The 17,813-nt window shown below is 39.5% G+C and overlaps 1 protein-coding gene across 7 annotated transcripts in view; it reads left to right on the top strand.

Moving 5' to 3' along the window:
• Window positions 1-17,813, top strand: part of TRPM3 (transient receptor potential cation channel subfamily M member 3) — a 612,207-nt gene that overhangs the window by 373,943 nt on the left and 220,451 nt on the right. For all 7 annotated transcript variants that reach the window (XM_070794649.1, XM_070794646.1, XM_070794648.1 and 4 more), the window contains one exon: window positions 13,747-13,921. In XM_070794649.1, coding sequence (XP_070650750.1) covers window positions 13,747-13,921 — 175 coding nt within the window. The remainder of the gene's footprint in view (window positions 1-13,746; window positions 13,922-17,813) is intronic.

Genomic DNA, 17,813 nt, shown 5'->3' with positions numbered 1-17,813 from the left:
AGGACAAGATTCAAATTGAGAGTTGAACACTAGAGTCAAGCAGATGGAGATCAAAATATCACTTTTATTAATGATGAAGTAGTTGGAGATAATGACTTAGTGTGAGGCACAAATGGGTTTGCCTGCTTACTTCAGCCCATAGGCAGCCAACCAGAGAAGAAAATTGGGTCTACAGAAACAACTTTACTAATATCACTGACAGGCACTGGCCCATGGAGGAAAAGGAAAAAAGATGATAAATCCTCCTCACCGAAAGACTTTTCAACCAGGTTGCTGCCGCTGCTGCTGCTAAGTCGCTTCAGTCGTGTCTGACTCTGTGCAACCCCGTAGACGGCAGCCCACCAGGCTCCCCCGTCCCTGGGATTTTCCAGGCAAGAGTACTGGAGTGGGGTGCCATTGCCTTCTCCTCAACCAGATTACTCAATTATATATGTGGAGATGAGTAAGAGAAGGACAGAAGGCTAGATGAGTCACCCAAATGGAGCTCCCTCCTCATGGAAACTTGAAACCAGAAGAAAGAAGGTTCCCCATGACACTAACACCATTTTCTCACTTAGAATTTACTAACAGTCAAGTTTTGATCAGATTGAGCACATTATCTTTTGGAAAAGATGCCAGATAATCAAATAAAAATGTATTGCTTTTCCCAACTGCTGGTCAGAAATTGAATTAAATATCAATATTAAATCCCAAATAATCAGTACCCTTCCATTGTCTCATACATGATAATAGCAGTCAGTTATCTTAATAACTACAATAACTTGGGTGGTAAATGAAGGTCACTCCTGGTCTACAGCAGCATAGCTGCTAATATGTATCCATCACGTCAGAGACAGAATTAGGTTTCCGCTTTAGTCATATAGTTCCCTATTCATCTCAGCCAGAGGAAGTAATAACTATATGGACATTCTTCCAGCAAGGGGAAGAGTGTAAACCTTGCATCCTTTTACCCAGTGGCCAGGACATGTTGTCATTCTGCTGCTGCTACTGCTAAGTCGTGTCAGTTGTGTCTGACTCTGTGCGACACCATAGATGGCAGCCCACCAGGCTCCAGCGTCCCTGGGATTCTCCAGGCAAGAACACTGGAGTGGGTTGCCATTTCCTTCTCCAATGCATGAAAGTGAAAGTGAAGTCGCTCGGTCGTGTCCGACTCTTCCCGACCCCATGGACTGCAGCCTACCAGGCTCCTCTGTCCATGGGATTCTCCAGGCAAGAGTACTGGAGTGAGCTGCCATTGCCTTCTCTGTGTTGTCACTCTAGCTAGGTCCAGTTCTGAGAAATAAGTAAGAATCTGGACTCTTCCAAATTTAATCCAGATGGACAGGCAAACTGTGAGCACTCACCCAGGTTACTGAGCATGTTCTCGTCTAGGTCTAAGCACCACTGAGGCCAGTGGTAAAAGCCTGTGAAAGAATACCAGGGGCCATTTAAATGGCTGTCATCTCTATTTCAGCAGTTTTCATCAATAGTATAGAGATATGACACTCAGTCTCTTAACAACAACCTATTTATTTAGTCACTTCTTTTCAGGTGTGCTAGCCCCAAGGTATGGAGAAGAAAATGGCAGCCACTCCAGTACTCTTGCCTGGAAAACACCATGGACAGAGGGGCCTGGTAGACTGCAGTCTATGGGGTCACTAAGAGTCGGCACGACTGAGCAACTTCACTTTCACTTTCATGCACTGGAGAAGGAAATGGCAACCCACTCCAGTGTTCTTGCCTGGAGAGTCCCAGGGATGGAGGAGCCTGGTGGGCTGCCGTCTGTGGGGTCGCACAGAGTCGGACATGACTGAAGCGACTTAGCAGCAGCAGTAGTCCCAAGGTATAGACCCTAGGCATTGTACTTTCTAATTTGTTTTATTTCACAAGCATTTATTTGAACTGCCTTCTAAGTGTGGGGCACTATAGAAACTAGAATGTTGTCTCTGTCCCAAAGAGTTTACAATAGTGAATGAAACTTTCATTAAAGCAAAACAGAATTTTTAAAATGCCAAAGGATATGTAGAAAAATAAAAAACTAAACAATGGGACTACAAAGGAATGAATAATTAATATTGCCTCAGGGAGTTAGGAACGGCCTCAGGAATTAGTAAAATTTGAACTGGACTTGGAAGATTGAGTTAGAGTTTATAAGGGTGCACAATAAATAGCACCTGTCTTCCTCATCCAAGTTCTAAACACTTTGAGAAATAAAAGAAGTAGTTGATGGAACACAGAATATCATTTTTAGTTGAGGGACAAGTTAGCAGACATGACTTTTAGACTGTTGACCAAGTGGGTTTATTGACTCACCAGCATTATGCAGAATTCCACAGTAAGCCTTCATCCCCCATCCACTGCACACATCCTCAGGGCCAGTACTGGAGGAGTTGGGAGATGTTGGGTTTCCTGCAGGCAAGAAGATGCCAAGAGAAAGAAGAGTGAGCAAATCCAATTATTCTTCAATTTACCAAGTGAGTAAAAGAGCATAGGAAACCCAAGGATGAATTTAGGAAAAGTTCCTCCTCATGAAATCTAGAGTAGGGAGAGATAATCCTCTCTGAAAATTAGGATAGCTAAAGAGAAATTTTGGAGAAGGCAATGGCACCCCACTCCAGTACTCTTGCCTGGAAAATCCCATGGACGGAGGAGCCTGGTAGGCTGCGGTCCGTGAGGTCTCGAAGAGTCATACATGACTGAACGACTTCACTTTCACTTTTCACTTTTATGCATTGGAGAAGGAAATGGCAACCCACTACAGTGTTCTTGCCTGGAGAATCCCAGGGACGGGGGAGCCTGGTGGGCTGCTGTCTAAGGGGTCGCACAGAGTCGGACATGACTGAAGTGACTTAGCAGCAGCAGCAGCAACAAAGAGAAATTTTAAAATAATTCTAGATGGAGGATAGAGAAGATAGTCTAGATGAGACTAGAATCAGAGTGAACAGAAAGTTCTGGAGAGATGAGGCTGTGAATAAAGATTGGGTCCAGCATATAGGGAGCCTTGTCTGTCATGCAAAATGATTTGGACTTTTATCTATAAGCACTGGGAACCCACTAAAGATTATTAACAGAGAAGACTATTTACAGATGATAACTAGCAGTTATATGTGATGTTTGTTGAAGAGGCAGAGAAATCAGAAAGCAATCTCAGTAGTTCAAGGAAAACTAACGAGCACAGAAACTGGGCATTGGTATAATTCCTGATTTCATGAGGGCTTCCCTCATAGCTCAGTTGGTAAAGAATCCACTTGCAATGCAGGAGACCCCGGTTCAATTCCTGTGTTGGGAAAATCTCCTGGAGAAGGGAAAGTCTACCCACTCTAGTATTCCAGCCTGGTGAATTCTGTGGGGTTGCAAAGAGTAGGACATAACTGAGTGACTTTCACTTCACTTCACTTCCTGATTTCATGAGAATTTAAATCAGATTGGAGTGCCTTGAAATTAGACTGAGGGAAACTTGTTTATATCATAAAAGATTTGAAAATTTCTATGGAAATAATTACATTGTTGTCTAATCTATGAGCAATCAAGATATACTTGAGGAGATTCAGTATCTTGCCTTCCTTCTGTACCCAAATTTTAGTGAGCAACTACCGCATGTAGAACACTATCTGATATGCTGTGGATACAAAGATAAACCGACCTAGAGAGAAAAGAGATGTCCAAACTTGGAATTTAATGAGAGATATGGAGAAGGCAATGGCACCCCCACTCCAGTACTCTTGCCTGGAAAATCCCATGGATGGAAGAGCCTGGTAGGCTGCAGTCCATGAGGTTGCTAGGAGTCGGACACGACTGAGGGACTTCACTTTCACTTTTCACTTTCATGCATTGGAGAAGGAAATGGCAACCCACTCCAGTGTTCTTGCCTGGAGAATCCCAGGGACGGGGGAGCCTGGTGGGCTGCCGTCTCTGGGGTCGCACAGAGTCGGACATGACTGAAGTGACTTAGCAGCAGCAGCAGCATATGAGGTACTATGAGAATTTTTTCTTTTATAACAAAATAGTTTGTTGACAAATTTATAAAGAATATCCATTGGCATGGGCTTCTTAAAAAAATAAATACTATAAGAACACACAATGAGAATAGTTAGTTCTGCCTGGTGGGGGGTGAAAGGGGGGCGTAAGGTAGACTTGTCTTTGAACCTGGGAACTGCAGGATGCATGTAAGTTCTCCAGAAAGAGTAAGTTAAGAAGAATATGCCTCAAAGAGAGAATAAAACTTTTCACATTTAGACCAGGGAGAAGTAATTGCAGACTCCTTCAAATGATGCAGAGAGATTTTTAAAAATTATTTTGAAAGGGCAAATTAATATGCCATTTTGCCATTACCAGCAATATTTTCCTTTCTCTTACCATTTCCCTCTCCTACCCAGGTATGCCCTGCACTGTGGGCTAGGTCTGTCCATGTTTTTTCAATTCATAATTCCCCTGGCTGCTCTGCTGCTTACGAATTCTGCCAAGAAGCCAATGGAACTTGTACAAGCTGTGGACTTGGTTCCTGGCACATTTATAGGGGAGTGTGGGCAAAGAATTAAAAAGTAAAATGAGTTAGAACCACTTTGATTACCTTATATTTGAGAAGGCAAGGAATGCCTTTTGATGTGGCTTTTGAACAGAGCAGAAACTAGGAAGGCTATTGCTTTGTTTGAGTGAGTTTCCTTGTAGACTTAGATCAGTTACATTAAAACATTCAGCCTGCAAACAATGGCCTCAAAGAAAATAATGCTGGCGCTCTCCTTTTATGAAAGTAATACTTGCCTTATAGCCTTTGGGATTGGCTGTTCCCTTGCTTTTGAAATGATTCACATGGGATGTTGTTTGGATGTCCTAAAAACATACAGACATTAATAGCAGAACATTTCAGTCAGAGCTATCTGGCCATGAGAGGATAACTGTTTTCCATTGACTAAGTCAAAAGCTAAGTTTGTTTATTAGCATTTAATATCCTTGAAATCAACTTATGGGTTCTGTTCCTTGGCATTTACATCTCTATCCAACCCAGAGAATTTGAAAGACTTAAGTTGATTGAATCACTGAGGAGAAGCCCCTTGGTAGAAAGCATTTGGGGAATGACACGAAAGATCACCTACACCAAAGCAGAGACTTCTAGTGTTTTGGATACAAGATAAAGGAATTGGGCTTCCTAAGCATATTATTGGTCTGCATGAGAGAATATTCAGACTTCAGAAAAGTGTGTTTCAAATTATTTGTCTGAGCATTCTTTTGGTTTAAATACATAAAGTACATTTATCTTCATGAATCATTTATACATTTAAAGTAGAAACCTTTTATGCACCTAATAAATATAAATAAGAATCTTTACTGTTGTGTTTGTTTAACCACATAGTTCTCAGTAAGTGCCAGGCTCTGTTCTATGTACTTTACAAATAGCTCAATTTATCACTCTAAACAACCCTATGAATTGTATGCCAACTCTGTGTACTAGACGTGTGTAGAATTCTAAAATATATTTTTGGATTATCAATTCATATCAAGATGCATTTCTGCATAATTCCAGCTACCATGTTAGCAGTTAGCAGTTTTGTGTAAACATATTGTCAAAGTTTTTAGTAGTAAGGGGGTAAAATAGAAGAGAGTGACCCATGCTGAGCCGGAAAGTGGGGGTCAACAGGAGGCAGCAGATAAGCGAAGGTAGAGGCAGTTGTGGAACTGAGAATCAGAGGTGGAGATCAGGACAGGACAGGTTCAGCCCAGTTCCAGACAGGATCCTGTGATCTAAAGAAAAGTGTCATCTGAGAGAGTGAGACAGGGCCAGGCTTCCAGAGTGTAGGGCTGGGATGGTGGTGCTGTTGCATGACAAAGTGCTTCCAGAAAACTTCACTGAAATCAAGGCAGAACCCCAGTCTTGGGGCCCACATTGCCAGGGAGGGAGCAAGCAATGCCCCTGCCTAGCTGGCTTGTAGAAGAGAGTGCCCCTCTCCAGGAGTCAAGGGTATTCAGAGTGGTGTGATCACTGTCTCTGCCTTTGGACTTAGAACTCTTAGAAAGCCATCTAAATCCCGTCTGCTGTTGGAGTGAAGTTCCTTGATAGACCTTGTGAATGAGAGAAGCAAAGGAGTCACCATGACTGGTGATCAGGCTTCCCACATGAGCATCAGTTATGCTCTAAAACGAAGGCCTACCTGACACCATGTAGATGGTATGCTTACACCCAAGTTAGGCTTGAATATTGCCTCTTAAAACCCTACCTCAAAAAAAAGAACCTCTTCCATCCCCAATTTTTCTTTTACAAAGGACCCCCAACTACTGTCTCCTGCCAGGGTCCTCACACTGAGAAAAGAGCATCTGAGGACTTTCCATATAGTTAAGGACAGGCAAAGGTGAAGACTAGATCAAATGTCTAACAGTGAAGCATCTTGTTGCATGTGATTTTCTTCTGACTTCTTAATAATTTGTGCCGTATTTTATATTTCCAAATAATTTTCTAAGCATCCATTTAGGTGCAGAATTATAGTGACAAAAAAGTGTAATAATAATGATACATGATATTGGTTTGAACTGGAATTCGCATTTACCAATTGAGTATATGGTCAGGATTTGTTAAAACAAATGGGTTTATTACCCATTTCCAAGTAAGATCAGGCACATTCCAATTATAGTTCTGTTCTCTTGGATAGATAATGTATTCTATCTCCAAAACATGAAGGCAGTATCTAAAACATCTGCTTCCTTTGAAGACTGAAGAGACATTCTAGTTAAAATGAGGTGCGTTTTTTTATATCATCCCTAGATATTTTCTTGGGCTCATGCTGCTCCTTAGTAGCTCAGAGATTTCCAATCATGTTTATTTTGGGGAAAAAAAGCATATTAAAATATTATTTTCTGTAGAGTAATATTCTACAGTTATACCTGAATATTCATGTTCTGGTAAACTTCCTAATTGTAAGAAGCACTAAACTTAATAACCAAGAATAGCATCGAGTGTTGTCAAATATAGCTGATTACCAGCTTTATTTAATTTTCACAAATCCGTCCCAGAATTTCCAGACCACAGAAGAGTTGCATTAAGGGTAGCAAAAACCTAATTCTAAAACTATTCAATACTTATAAAAAGCTGTAGTGTTATGCAAACTTCAGTCACTATTTCTCAAGTAGGCAGTATACTGGTGCCTATTAAAATCAGGTAGATGCTAATAGCTTGACTGCTTCTTCTCCCATCACTACAGTAATTGTTGCCACCCACCCCACCCCCCAATCTGTATAAAGTTCTGTTTGTAAACTACAAGACCTTAGTGGCTTAGTGAGTTTATCACCCCTTTATAACCCAAATATAGGAGACAGTGACCAGTATATCTATTGGTTGAGTCAACCATTGAATCCAAGACCAGACTATTCAAATGAGAAGTTGGATAAAGAGGATCTGTTCAGTGCTTTTTAATAATGTACAAATTTTACTAATATAAATTTAAAATTGTGCAGCATAAACTATATTGACAAACTCTCACTATGTGCATACTTTCAAAGCATATGAATTCTCTTGACAAACTTCTGAATCATTAAGAATCACATAATCCCAGAACTGGCAAGGCCAGTGAGTTAACTGTGTCCATGTTACTGCTAAACAGTTTTATCTGGTAAACAGAAATGTCTACCCAACCCTGTCTTGGTCTCAAAATGACTAAGATCTTCAAGAAGTCATCTCTCATGTAAAGTTTCAAGCTTCTTTTCTAAATGACCTATACTATAATGATCACATGATGTGTGGCTTTGGTCACTGACTTAATATCAATCTTCTATGCGCCATCATTATGTAAATAATAAACTGTTTTCCAACAAAAAATACAGTATTCCTTGAGCCCATTGTCATTTTAGGTCATATACAGTAAGGTTGACAGTAAACCAAAGGATTAATTTAGTTGGATCAAAATTCTAGTTGTCCAAGAATTTCACTACAGTACACCAAATACTTTTACATGTGGCTGAACTGATCATAGATTATAGTCTCATGTCAATAGAAAGAGAAAGGGGAAAAAACTCTTTTGGAATTTTAAGACGTTCTTCTATCCCTTCCACCTCCCTTCTTCACAGTACCCAACCTGGTCTTTGTTTAGTGCCAATTTTGACAACATTTGAATTATTGGTAGCCCAGGCTGAACTGCATAGCAGGTATAACAAAATGAGACAAAAGTCTAAAAGGTTATCTTCTGCAAAGAACCATTAATTGGGGCTCAGTTTATAATTTAAAAGCCCTGGGTCAACCTGGAATCCTCTAGATTGCTAATTCCATTACTCAAGCTCACATTTTTTTATAGGCTATAATGCTTCTAGTTCCAAAATTACAAGAACTATAAAGAGTGTGGCAAACATCTTGCCTCTTCTTAATTAAGCAACATTGTGTTGCTCTAAAATTAAATTCTAATGGAAATCTCTAAGAAGTTCTTGGTTCTGGTAGAAAATGAAAAATTATTATTATCAAGTAAGGAATTAACCTACTTTCACCAAAACCAAAAGAGCAAGTATTGACCAAAAAAAGTCTCTGAGGGACCTAGATAAAATGAGAACTTTTTGGTAATAATAAAGGTTGTATTTTTTAAAAACTATAAATCTAAACTGCTTTTTGTGAATGGTCAGTCAGTAGTTTCAGATGAGCAAGTACATTTGTGAAGCTCTTCATAGTAATTATATTATTTCCTTTGTGGGCATAAATTGGTAGTGGTCCTTATGAATCCAGTTGGGTCTTCAGTGAATTCTCAAAATGCTTTCTTTATTTCACTAATAAAAATATACCATTCTTGATATTTTAAAAAGCTTTTTTCTTTACTAATGAGGTCATATGCTACAGATTTATAAAATTTATTTTATCTAGAGACTTTTAAAATGTCCCTTATCCAAAATACCATTTAGAAAAGAAAGTGTGAATGGAAGAAATAAAGAAAAACAAGGAAAAGAGAAAGACATGAAGGATAGGAGGAGAAATAAACTATAGACAGTGGGAAGTTTGGTTAATCAATATAATTGGACAGTAACAATGTGATACAGTTTCCCCAGACTACTGTTTTGTCTGAAAACCTTTTCTAGAACCTGTCTCAGATGCCTCAGTGTGTTTCATCAGTTAAGTTCAGTTGCTGAGTTGTGTCTGACTCTTTGTGACCCCATGGACTACAGCATACCAAGCTTCCCTGTCCATCACCAACTCCCTGAGCTTGTTCAAATTCAAGTCAATGATGCCATCCAACCATTTCATCCTCTGTCATCCCCTTCTTTTCCTACCTTCAATCTTTCCTAGCATCAGGGTCTTTTCTAGTGAGTCAGTTCTTCACATCAGGTGGCCAAAGTATTGGAACTTCAGCTTTAGCATCAGTCCTTCCAATGAATATTCAGGACTGATTTCCTTTAGGATGGACTGGTTTGATCTCCTTGCAGTCCAAGGAACTCTCAAGAGTCTCCTCCAACACCACAGTTCAAAAGCATCAATTCTTCGGCACTCAGCTTTCTTTATAGTCCAACACTCACATCTATACATGGCTACTGGAAAAACCATAGCTTTGACTAGACAAACCTTTGTCAGCAAAGTAATGTCTCTGCTTTTTAATATGCTGTCTAGGTTGGTCATAGCTTTTCTTCCAAGGAGCAAGCATCTTTTAATTTCATGGCTGCAATCACCATCTGCAGTGATTTTTGGAGTCCAAGAAAATAAAGTCTGCACTGTTTTCATTGTTTCCCATCTATTTGCCATGAAGTGGTGGGACTGAATTCCCCTGGTGGCTCAGATGGTAAAGAATCTGCCTACATTGCAGGAGACCCAGGTTCGATAACTGGGTGGGGAAGATTCCCTGGAGAAGGGAATGGCAACCCATTCCAGTATTCTTGCCTGGAGAATTCCATGGACAAAGGAGCCTAGCAGTCCATGGGTCACAAGAGTCGGACATGACTGAGCAACTAACACTTTGACTTTCAGTGAGCTTCATAAAAGAACACAAACTGATGCTCTTTGCATATATAGTGGTCCTTCAGTATCCTCGGGAGATTGGTTCCAGTCCCACCTCCCAGATACCAAAATTGCAGATGCTCAAGTCCTTTATATAAAATGGTGCAGTATTTGCAGGCAGCCTATGCACATCCTGCAGTAAACTTTAAATCATCTCTAAATTACTTACAATACTTAATAGAAGTAAATGCTATGAAATTAATTGCCAATGACCAGCAAATTCAAGTTTTACTTTTTGGATCTTGCTGGAATTTTTTTTTTTTTTTTTTGACTTGCAGTTTGTTGAATTCATGGATGTGAAACTCACAGATACAGATGACCAACTGTATATCAATGTTCTTAATTTAGGTGAGGCTTTGTGAGGGTCCATTAGCAAGGTTTTATGAATAGACTTCAGGAATCCATGAACTTTTGAAACTGTATAGAAGCATTTTTGTGACTGTCCTTATGTGCCTTTGTTTTTCTTGGAAAAAGATCATTAGCTTTCATTGGAATCACAAAAGTATTCAAAGATTCTTGTCTCAAAAAAAATAGGCTAAGGACCATTACTTTGGATCATTACTAATTATTTTATATCATTTTCTTTTCTCAGAAAAAGACAATACATGAGAGTGGGGTGCATGTGTGTGTGTGTGTATCTGTGTGTGTATTGACAAAAAAGTTTAATGTTACCATATATTGGCACATTTAATTTACACAAAGCATATTTTTAGGCATGGCCTGATTCTCTACCACCTGTAACTAAGAAAATCAAAACTGCTTTTATTTTAGGCTTTAAGGGTTTTTATAGTCTGTGGAACAAATTTTTATCTAAAGGAAATGGGAGAGAATTTGGAGTCATTAGATATATTGGATATATTCAATTTATGAAAAAATAGATAATGTTTTGATATTTTGCTCCATCTAATTTTTAGCCCTGAAATATATATATCTGAATTAATATAGTTGTTTTCTTCATTTCAGTTGCTTACAGCTTCATTTCAAATACAGGAAATATGACCATCTAAATGCTTCTATATTTCTAGGGTATAACAATTTGATTTATTGACAGATACAACTGACAGCTTATTGCTCACATTTCTGCCCATGAAAAGTGATCCTTTGCACCCACCCATGCATGTGTGTGTGCTCAGTCGCTTCAGTTGTGTCGATTCTTTGTGACGTCATAGACTGTAGCCCACCATGCTCCTGTCCATGGGATTCTCCAGGCAAGAGTACTGGAGGGGGTTTCCATGCCCTTCTCCAGGGGATCTTCCTGACCCGGGGATTGAACCGAGCTCTCCTGCATTGCAGGTGGATCCTTTACTGTCTAAGTCACCAGGAAAGTCCCCTTTGCACCTGTGTTTCCTCTCAAAGAGAGGAGAATTTTCCAGACATCTTGCCTATTGTCTGGTAGACTCTAGATCAGGAACATTCTAGAAGGTCCATTTTATGACTTCTTCCTCCATGAATGGCTCATAGTTGGTCTGTGAGTAGGAGTAATGATCCACGGATAGAATCAGTGCTCAAGAATGAGAATTTAGCCAATTTAGGCTAAACAGGATTTAGCCTCTCTTAGAAGATCCGAGAAATAGTGTAAATGTTATCATTTGGTATAAAACAAATGGTATGGTGTATTGTCCCTTGACATGAAACAATATGGGAGTATGTGCTGAAGAAAAGCAAAGGAGAAAACTAAATGGCATGGTACTTTGGAAATACCTTATAAAATATCTTTAAACATATGTTTATGTTTAAACATAAAATGCTTTATAAAATAACTTTTAATGTACCTTGGAAAAGAGTTTCTTTTCCAAGGCACTTTAGAATATAAATCTGTATAGGAGTGGGTATTTTTTGTGTCAGAAAATTCTCCTCAAAAAGAAGTATGCTGTATTAACATTTCAAGTTAATCTTCAACATGCCTTTCAACAAGAACTTAATCATAATCAACAGCAGTGGATAAAGTGTCTCCTTCATAGACACCAAAACAGAGCTTTAAAATGCCATTTTGTCTGAGTCCTTAGGGCTCTGGGTCAAAGGAGAACAGCATGACCTTTTACTTCCCTCTTCTTGGATTTGAGAGAGTTAATGCTCAAAAACTTCCCATCCACAGAAAACTCTGATGAGACTATGAGTCATCTCTCTCACAATTCCTTCCGGGAACAAAAAGAAATCTTGGCTTCTTGTCTTAATCAACAATTGTCATTTTCTTACATTTTTTAAATGTAAATTTAAAATAGCATTCTTCTTTGTGTAACTGGCATTTTGGAGAATTCTTTGCAGATGAAAATCAAACCATGAAAAACACTGACTTAGAAGAGATAAGGCCCTAGGAGACTGTTGTACTTATACTTTAGAAGTAAAACTGGTCACACAAGTCTAATAGAATCTTTTACTAATGGAGCAAGAAATCAAACATCAAACTCATTTCTCATAGGGAAGTAGTTTCTTGATAAAAGATAAAATACCACAGCAGAAGGGGGAAGAGAAAGAACTGAGGTGACTGAGGGGTTTTTCATATTTACAGAAATGGTACAAATGCCTGATTCTTTCCTTTTTAAGATAACTGCTTTGTGTACCTTACAAAACATCTCATTTTTATGGAACTGCCCATTTTTCTAACTATACTGACAAGATAGAGTGAAAAAATACAACGTGACACCAAATTGAACAAAAGAAGTTATTCATTCACCAATGATGATAACTTGAGGTGTCACTTGAAAACTAATTTGTTTCTCATGGACTTCCCTGGTGGCACAGATAGTAAAGAATCTGCCTACAATGAGGGAGACCTAGGGTTGATCCCTGGGTCAGGAAGATCTCCTTGAGAAGGGAATGGCTGCCCACTCCACTATTCTTGCCTGGAGAATTCCATGGACAGAGAGAGAAGCCTGGCAGGCTACAGTCCATGGGGTTGCAGAGTAGGACATGACTGAGAGACTAACACTTTCACTTTTCTTTCACTTTCTTTTCTCTTCATGTCTCTTATGGACATTTGTTTTCAGTACTTCTCTTTATTATGTTAGATTGAACATACATAAGTGCTGATGTTAGGGTAATTTTTTACTTGAAAACAGCAGTGTCTATTGACTCAGTGTAAATAGATGAAATTCCTTAATTCAGCTGAATTCAACCAATGTTTGCCCATCATGTGCCTGGCAACTCACCCTATAGTAAAGGACAGAATGATGGCAAATGGCAGATGCTATATCCCCTAGGTAATTTATTATGACCGTTATATGTTAAAAATCCATAATCAAGCTGATCACCTGTGGTCAGAAATAGATAGACCCATAATTTAGCTAGCAGTTGATTCAACAAGTTAAAATATACCCCCAGCTGATTTTTGTAGCCTTTAATATAAAAACCACTTAGGCATTTTCTTAGCACTGTGATAACTTCAGGGAGGTGACTTTTATTTTTTTTAACTTTCCATGTTTCATATAGGAAACTGGCCATTGGATCCACATGAGACTTGCTTAAGATCACATTTAGCTTCCAATCTTTTGGCTACTGGCTTCCTCTACTAACCAACTTTCCCACCTTCTCACTCTATGCCTCCCCTGTGAGGTATGGTCATCAACACTTTAACTTACCCCAGCACCCTGGGAGTTACAGGGAGAGGGCAAAGTCTAATGGACTCTCTGGTAGGAAAATTCTACTAAAGGGTTTTCTGTAAATTTTTGCTCCGTATGTTATCCCTTCATATGTTGTTTCCTCCCCATGCTCAGTAATTTTAGTTTGTGCTTTTTGTTTCTCTTTTTGTTTCTTTGGTTTGCTGGCTTTGTGTTCTTTTCTCTTTTTTTTCCTTTTCTTTTCCTTTTTTAATGCAGGAATCGGTCAAGGCGTTCCAGTGGTGGCACTAATTGTGGAAGGAGGACCCAATGTGATCTCAATTGTCTTGGAGTACCTTCGAGACACCCCTCCTGTGCCAGTTGTTGTCTGTGATGGGAGTGGACGGGCATCCGACATCCTGGCATTTGGGCATAAATATTCAGAAGAAGGCGGGTAGGTAATTTGCCAGGCCCTGGATTTAAACTATGAGTGCTAAGCTTGTGTTCCAAGCTTGGAAGAGAGTGTGTAAGTTGATTGATGGTTTGGCACCGGAAGGAGGCTGGAAAGAGCAGGAGAACATATTCTAAATGTCCTATGAAGTGGGAAATACCATGAAAGCTACACTAGTCCACACTGATGATAAAGAGAACTGGGGGAATGGAGGGGCCGTAGGACATGGGCTCCTTCCTCTTCATTTTCCTTTCTATTTTCCTTCTTCCACTAAGGAATTTTTTTTTTCCAATGACTTTTATTGGAATATAGTTGACTTATAATATGTTAGTTTAGGTGTATATCCCTTATAAATATATATATGTATATATTCTTTTTCATATCCTCTTCATATATAGGTTATTACAGAATAATGAGTAGAGTTCCTTGTGCTATACAGTAGGTCATCAGTTGTCATCTGTTCTATGTATAGTAGCATATATGTATTAATCCTGATCTCCTAATTTATCACTCCCCTTCCATGTTTTCCCTTTGGTAATCATAAATTTGATTTCAAGATTTGTGTTTTCCCTTTGGTGATCACACATTTGATTTTGAGATTTGTGAGTTGGTTTCTGTTTTGTAAATAGGTTCATTTGTATCATTTTCATTAGATTCCACATATAAGTGACGGAGAAGGCAATGGCACCCCACTCCAGTACTCTTGCCTGGAAAATCCCATGGACGGAGGAGCCTGGTAGGCTGCAGTCCATGGGGTCACTAAGAGTCAGACACGACTGAGCGACTTCACTTTCACTTTTCACTTTCATGCACTAGAGGAGGAAATGGCAACCCTCTCCAGTGTTCTTGCCTGGAGAATCCCAGGGATGTGAGCCTGGTGGGCTGCCATCTATGGGGTCACACAGAGTCGGACACGACTGAAGCAGCTTAGCAGCAGCAGCAGCAGCAGCACATATAAGTGATATTATATGATTTTCTCTGCCTGGCTTTCTAGACTTAGTATAATACTCTCTGGGTCCATTCATGTTGCTGCATGTGGCATTATTTCATTCTTTTTAATGACTGCATAATATTCCATTATATATGTATACCATATCTTCTTTATCCATTCCCCTGCCAGTTGATACTTAGGTTGCTTCCACCTCTCAGCTGTTGGAGACAGTACTTCAATGAACATTAGAATGTGTGTGTCCTTTTTGAATTATGGTTCTCTCCAGATATATGCCAAGGACTGGGATTGCTAGATCATATGGTAGCTCTATTTTTAGTTTTTTAAGGAATCTCCCTACTTTCTCCATAGTAGCTGCACCAATTTACATTACCATCAACAGTGTATCTCCACCATCAATCTCCACACCCTCTCCAGCATTTATTGTTTGTAGATTTTTAATGATGGCCATTCTGACAGGTGTGAGGTGATACCTCATTGCAGTTTGAAAGCTATATTACAAAGCTATAGTCATTAAAACAGTATGTTACTAGAACAAAAACAGAAATATAGCTCAGTGGAATAAGATGGAAAGTCCAGAGATAAACCCATGCACCTATGGTCTAATCTGTGACAAAGGAAGCAAGAAGATGCAATGGAGAAAAGACAGTCTTTTCAATAAGTGGTGCTGGGAAAACTGAGAAGCCATTTGAAAAAGAATGAAATTAAAACACTCTCTAACACCATACACAAAAATAAACTCAAAGTGAATTAAAGACCTAAATGTAAGGATGGATACTATAATACTCTTAAAGGAAAACATAGGCAGAACACTCTCTGACTTAAATTGCAATGATGTCTTTTTTGACCCACCTCATAGAGTAATTAAAATAAAAATAAACAAATGAGATCTAATTAAACTTAACAACTTTTGCACACCAAAGGAAACCATAAACAACATGAAAACATAACCTACAGAATGGGAGAAAATATTTGCAAACTATGCAACTGACAAGGGATTAATCTCTAAAATATACAGCTTGTGCACCTCAATGTCAAAAAAAAAAAATCAAAAAATGGGCAGAAGATCTAAACTGACATTTCTCCAAAGAAGACACACAAATGGCTGAAAAGCATAGGAACTGGGTTTTTACATGTGAAGCACAACTAACCTGGACCATATAATGCAGGTTAGCAACTTGAGAGAAGCTAGGATGTGCAATTTCCAGGCTTGACCTCCAAACACCAGCTTCCCCAAGCTGCTATGTGTGTACAAATACTAAATGTTTACAAAAGCGTTTGGTGCCCTGTCCCATCATATCCCTCTAGACTGGCTTGGAGAGTGGACTGTCTGTAATGGTAACCACTCTGGTCCTGTGTAAACTGATCTTGAATCCTTCACACACTTTCCTTGATCTAGCAGCTCCCTCTGCATGCTGCTTTCAACAGTCCAAAGCACCAACCCCTTGGAGGACTTCCTTGCATAGCCATCCCCTGCATCTGAGATCCCCTCCTGCAGATGATTAGAAGTAATTCATCTGAAGGTGTGGGTGACTTTAAGGAGGAGAACTCAAAGGAGCTATTGAAGCTTTAAATAAGGAATTTCCTAATCTAATCCGTTCTCCTAACTCATGGAAGTAGTTGGAGAAAGAAACCCCAAAGGAATTGGACATCTTTTATTCATCCCTTCCATAAATATACAGTTAGTGTCTACTGGGTGCCATGCACTGAGATATGGGGGGAAAAAAGCTATTTCTACCCTCAAAGAGTTCATAGCAAGTCTTATAAACTGACAAGTGTATCATTATAATAAGAGTAATGACAGGTGAGTTTGTCTACTCAGGCCACTCCCTCTGGCACCTCTCCCTCACCCAGCCTGATTTAAAATAGACTCAGTATGGCAACTCAATGCCATTTTTCCTCTCCCCATTCCTCCTCTTGTCTTTGCCACCAGCCGAGCACACCATCAAGGCATTAAACAGCACACTTCCCTTAGTTAGTACATGTACTAACCCTTAGTACATGTACCTAGGCATATGAAAGGAAGAAAATCAGAGGCACAGAGCTCTCAGCTTAACATTGTGAACACTGACAGTGACTTTGCTGCTGCTGCTGCTGCTGCTGTTAAGTCACTTCAGTGGTGTCTGACTCTGTGCGACCCCAAAGACGGCAGCCCACCAGACTCCTCCGTCCCTGGGATTCTCCAGGCAAGAACACTGGAGTGGGTTGCCATTTCCTTCTCCAATGCATGAAAGTGAAAGTGAAGTCACTCAGTAGTGTCCTACTCTTCCTGACCGCATGGACTGCAGCCCACCAGGCCCCTCCATCCATGGGATTTTCCAGGCAAGAGTGCTGGAGTTGGGTGCCATCGCCTTCTCCAGTGACTTTAGGCCCTGTTAAAGCTTTTGATATTAAAAGAAAAAAGCACCAAGTTAGAGTTTGCTTTCTGGCAAATTTGATGAAGTTATCATTATCTTCTTTAATAGTAAGTATAAGTCCATTTTATAGTGAACAATCTAAACAGAGAATATTTGCTTACATGGTCCTGTGTCTGTCACCAATAAAAGTTGAAGATCCTCAGCTATGCTTTGTTGTTCAGTCGTTCAGTCGTGCCCAACTCTTTGTGACTCCTTAGACTGCAGCACGCCAGACTTCCCTATCCTTCACCATCTCCCATCCCAGAGCTTGTTCAAACTCATGTCCAATGATGCTTTGCTTTTATTAAAAACTCACACATAGTTCTCATTAATTTAAATATAACAATCGGTTATTAAAGAATGTATATAGCCTTTAGCTTTGGCACTTTTTTTGTCTTAGTGATGGCATTATTTTGTTGTATTCCTACAAAGTGGATATAAGTTTGCACTCAGAATGCATGTTTCCTTTTGAGAAACCTCAGCACTTCAGATTTCCAGGTTTATATACAATGAAAATATGGACCTTATGCTTGTTTTTTTGTCGTTGTCT

Source organism: Bos indicus, chromosome 8 (assembly GCF_029378745.1).
Source record: "Bos indicus isolate NIAB-ARS_2022 breed Sahiwal x Tharparkar chromosome 8, NIAB-ARS_B.indTharparkar_mat_pri_1.0, whole genome shotgun sequence".
In the NCBI taxonomy this organism is placed as follows: Eukaryota; Metazoa; Chordata; class Mammalia; order Artiodactyla; family Bovidae; genus Bos; species Bos indicus.
Note: the sequence above shows the minus strand (reverse complement) of the source record. Positions and strands in the feature narration are given on the sequence as shown.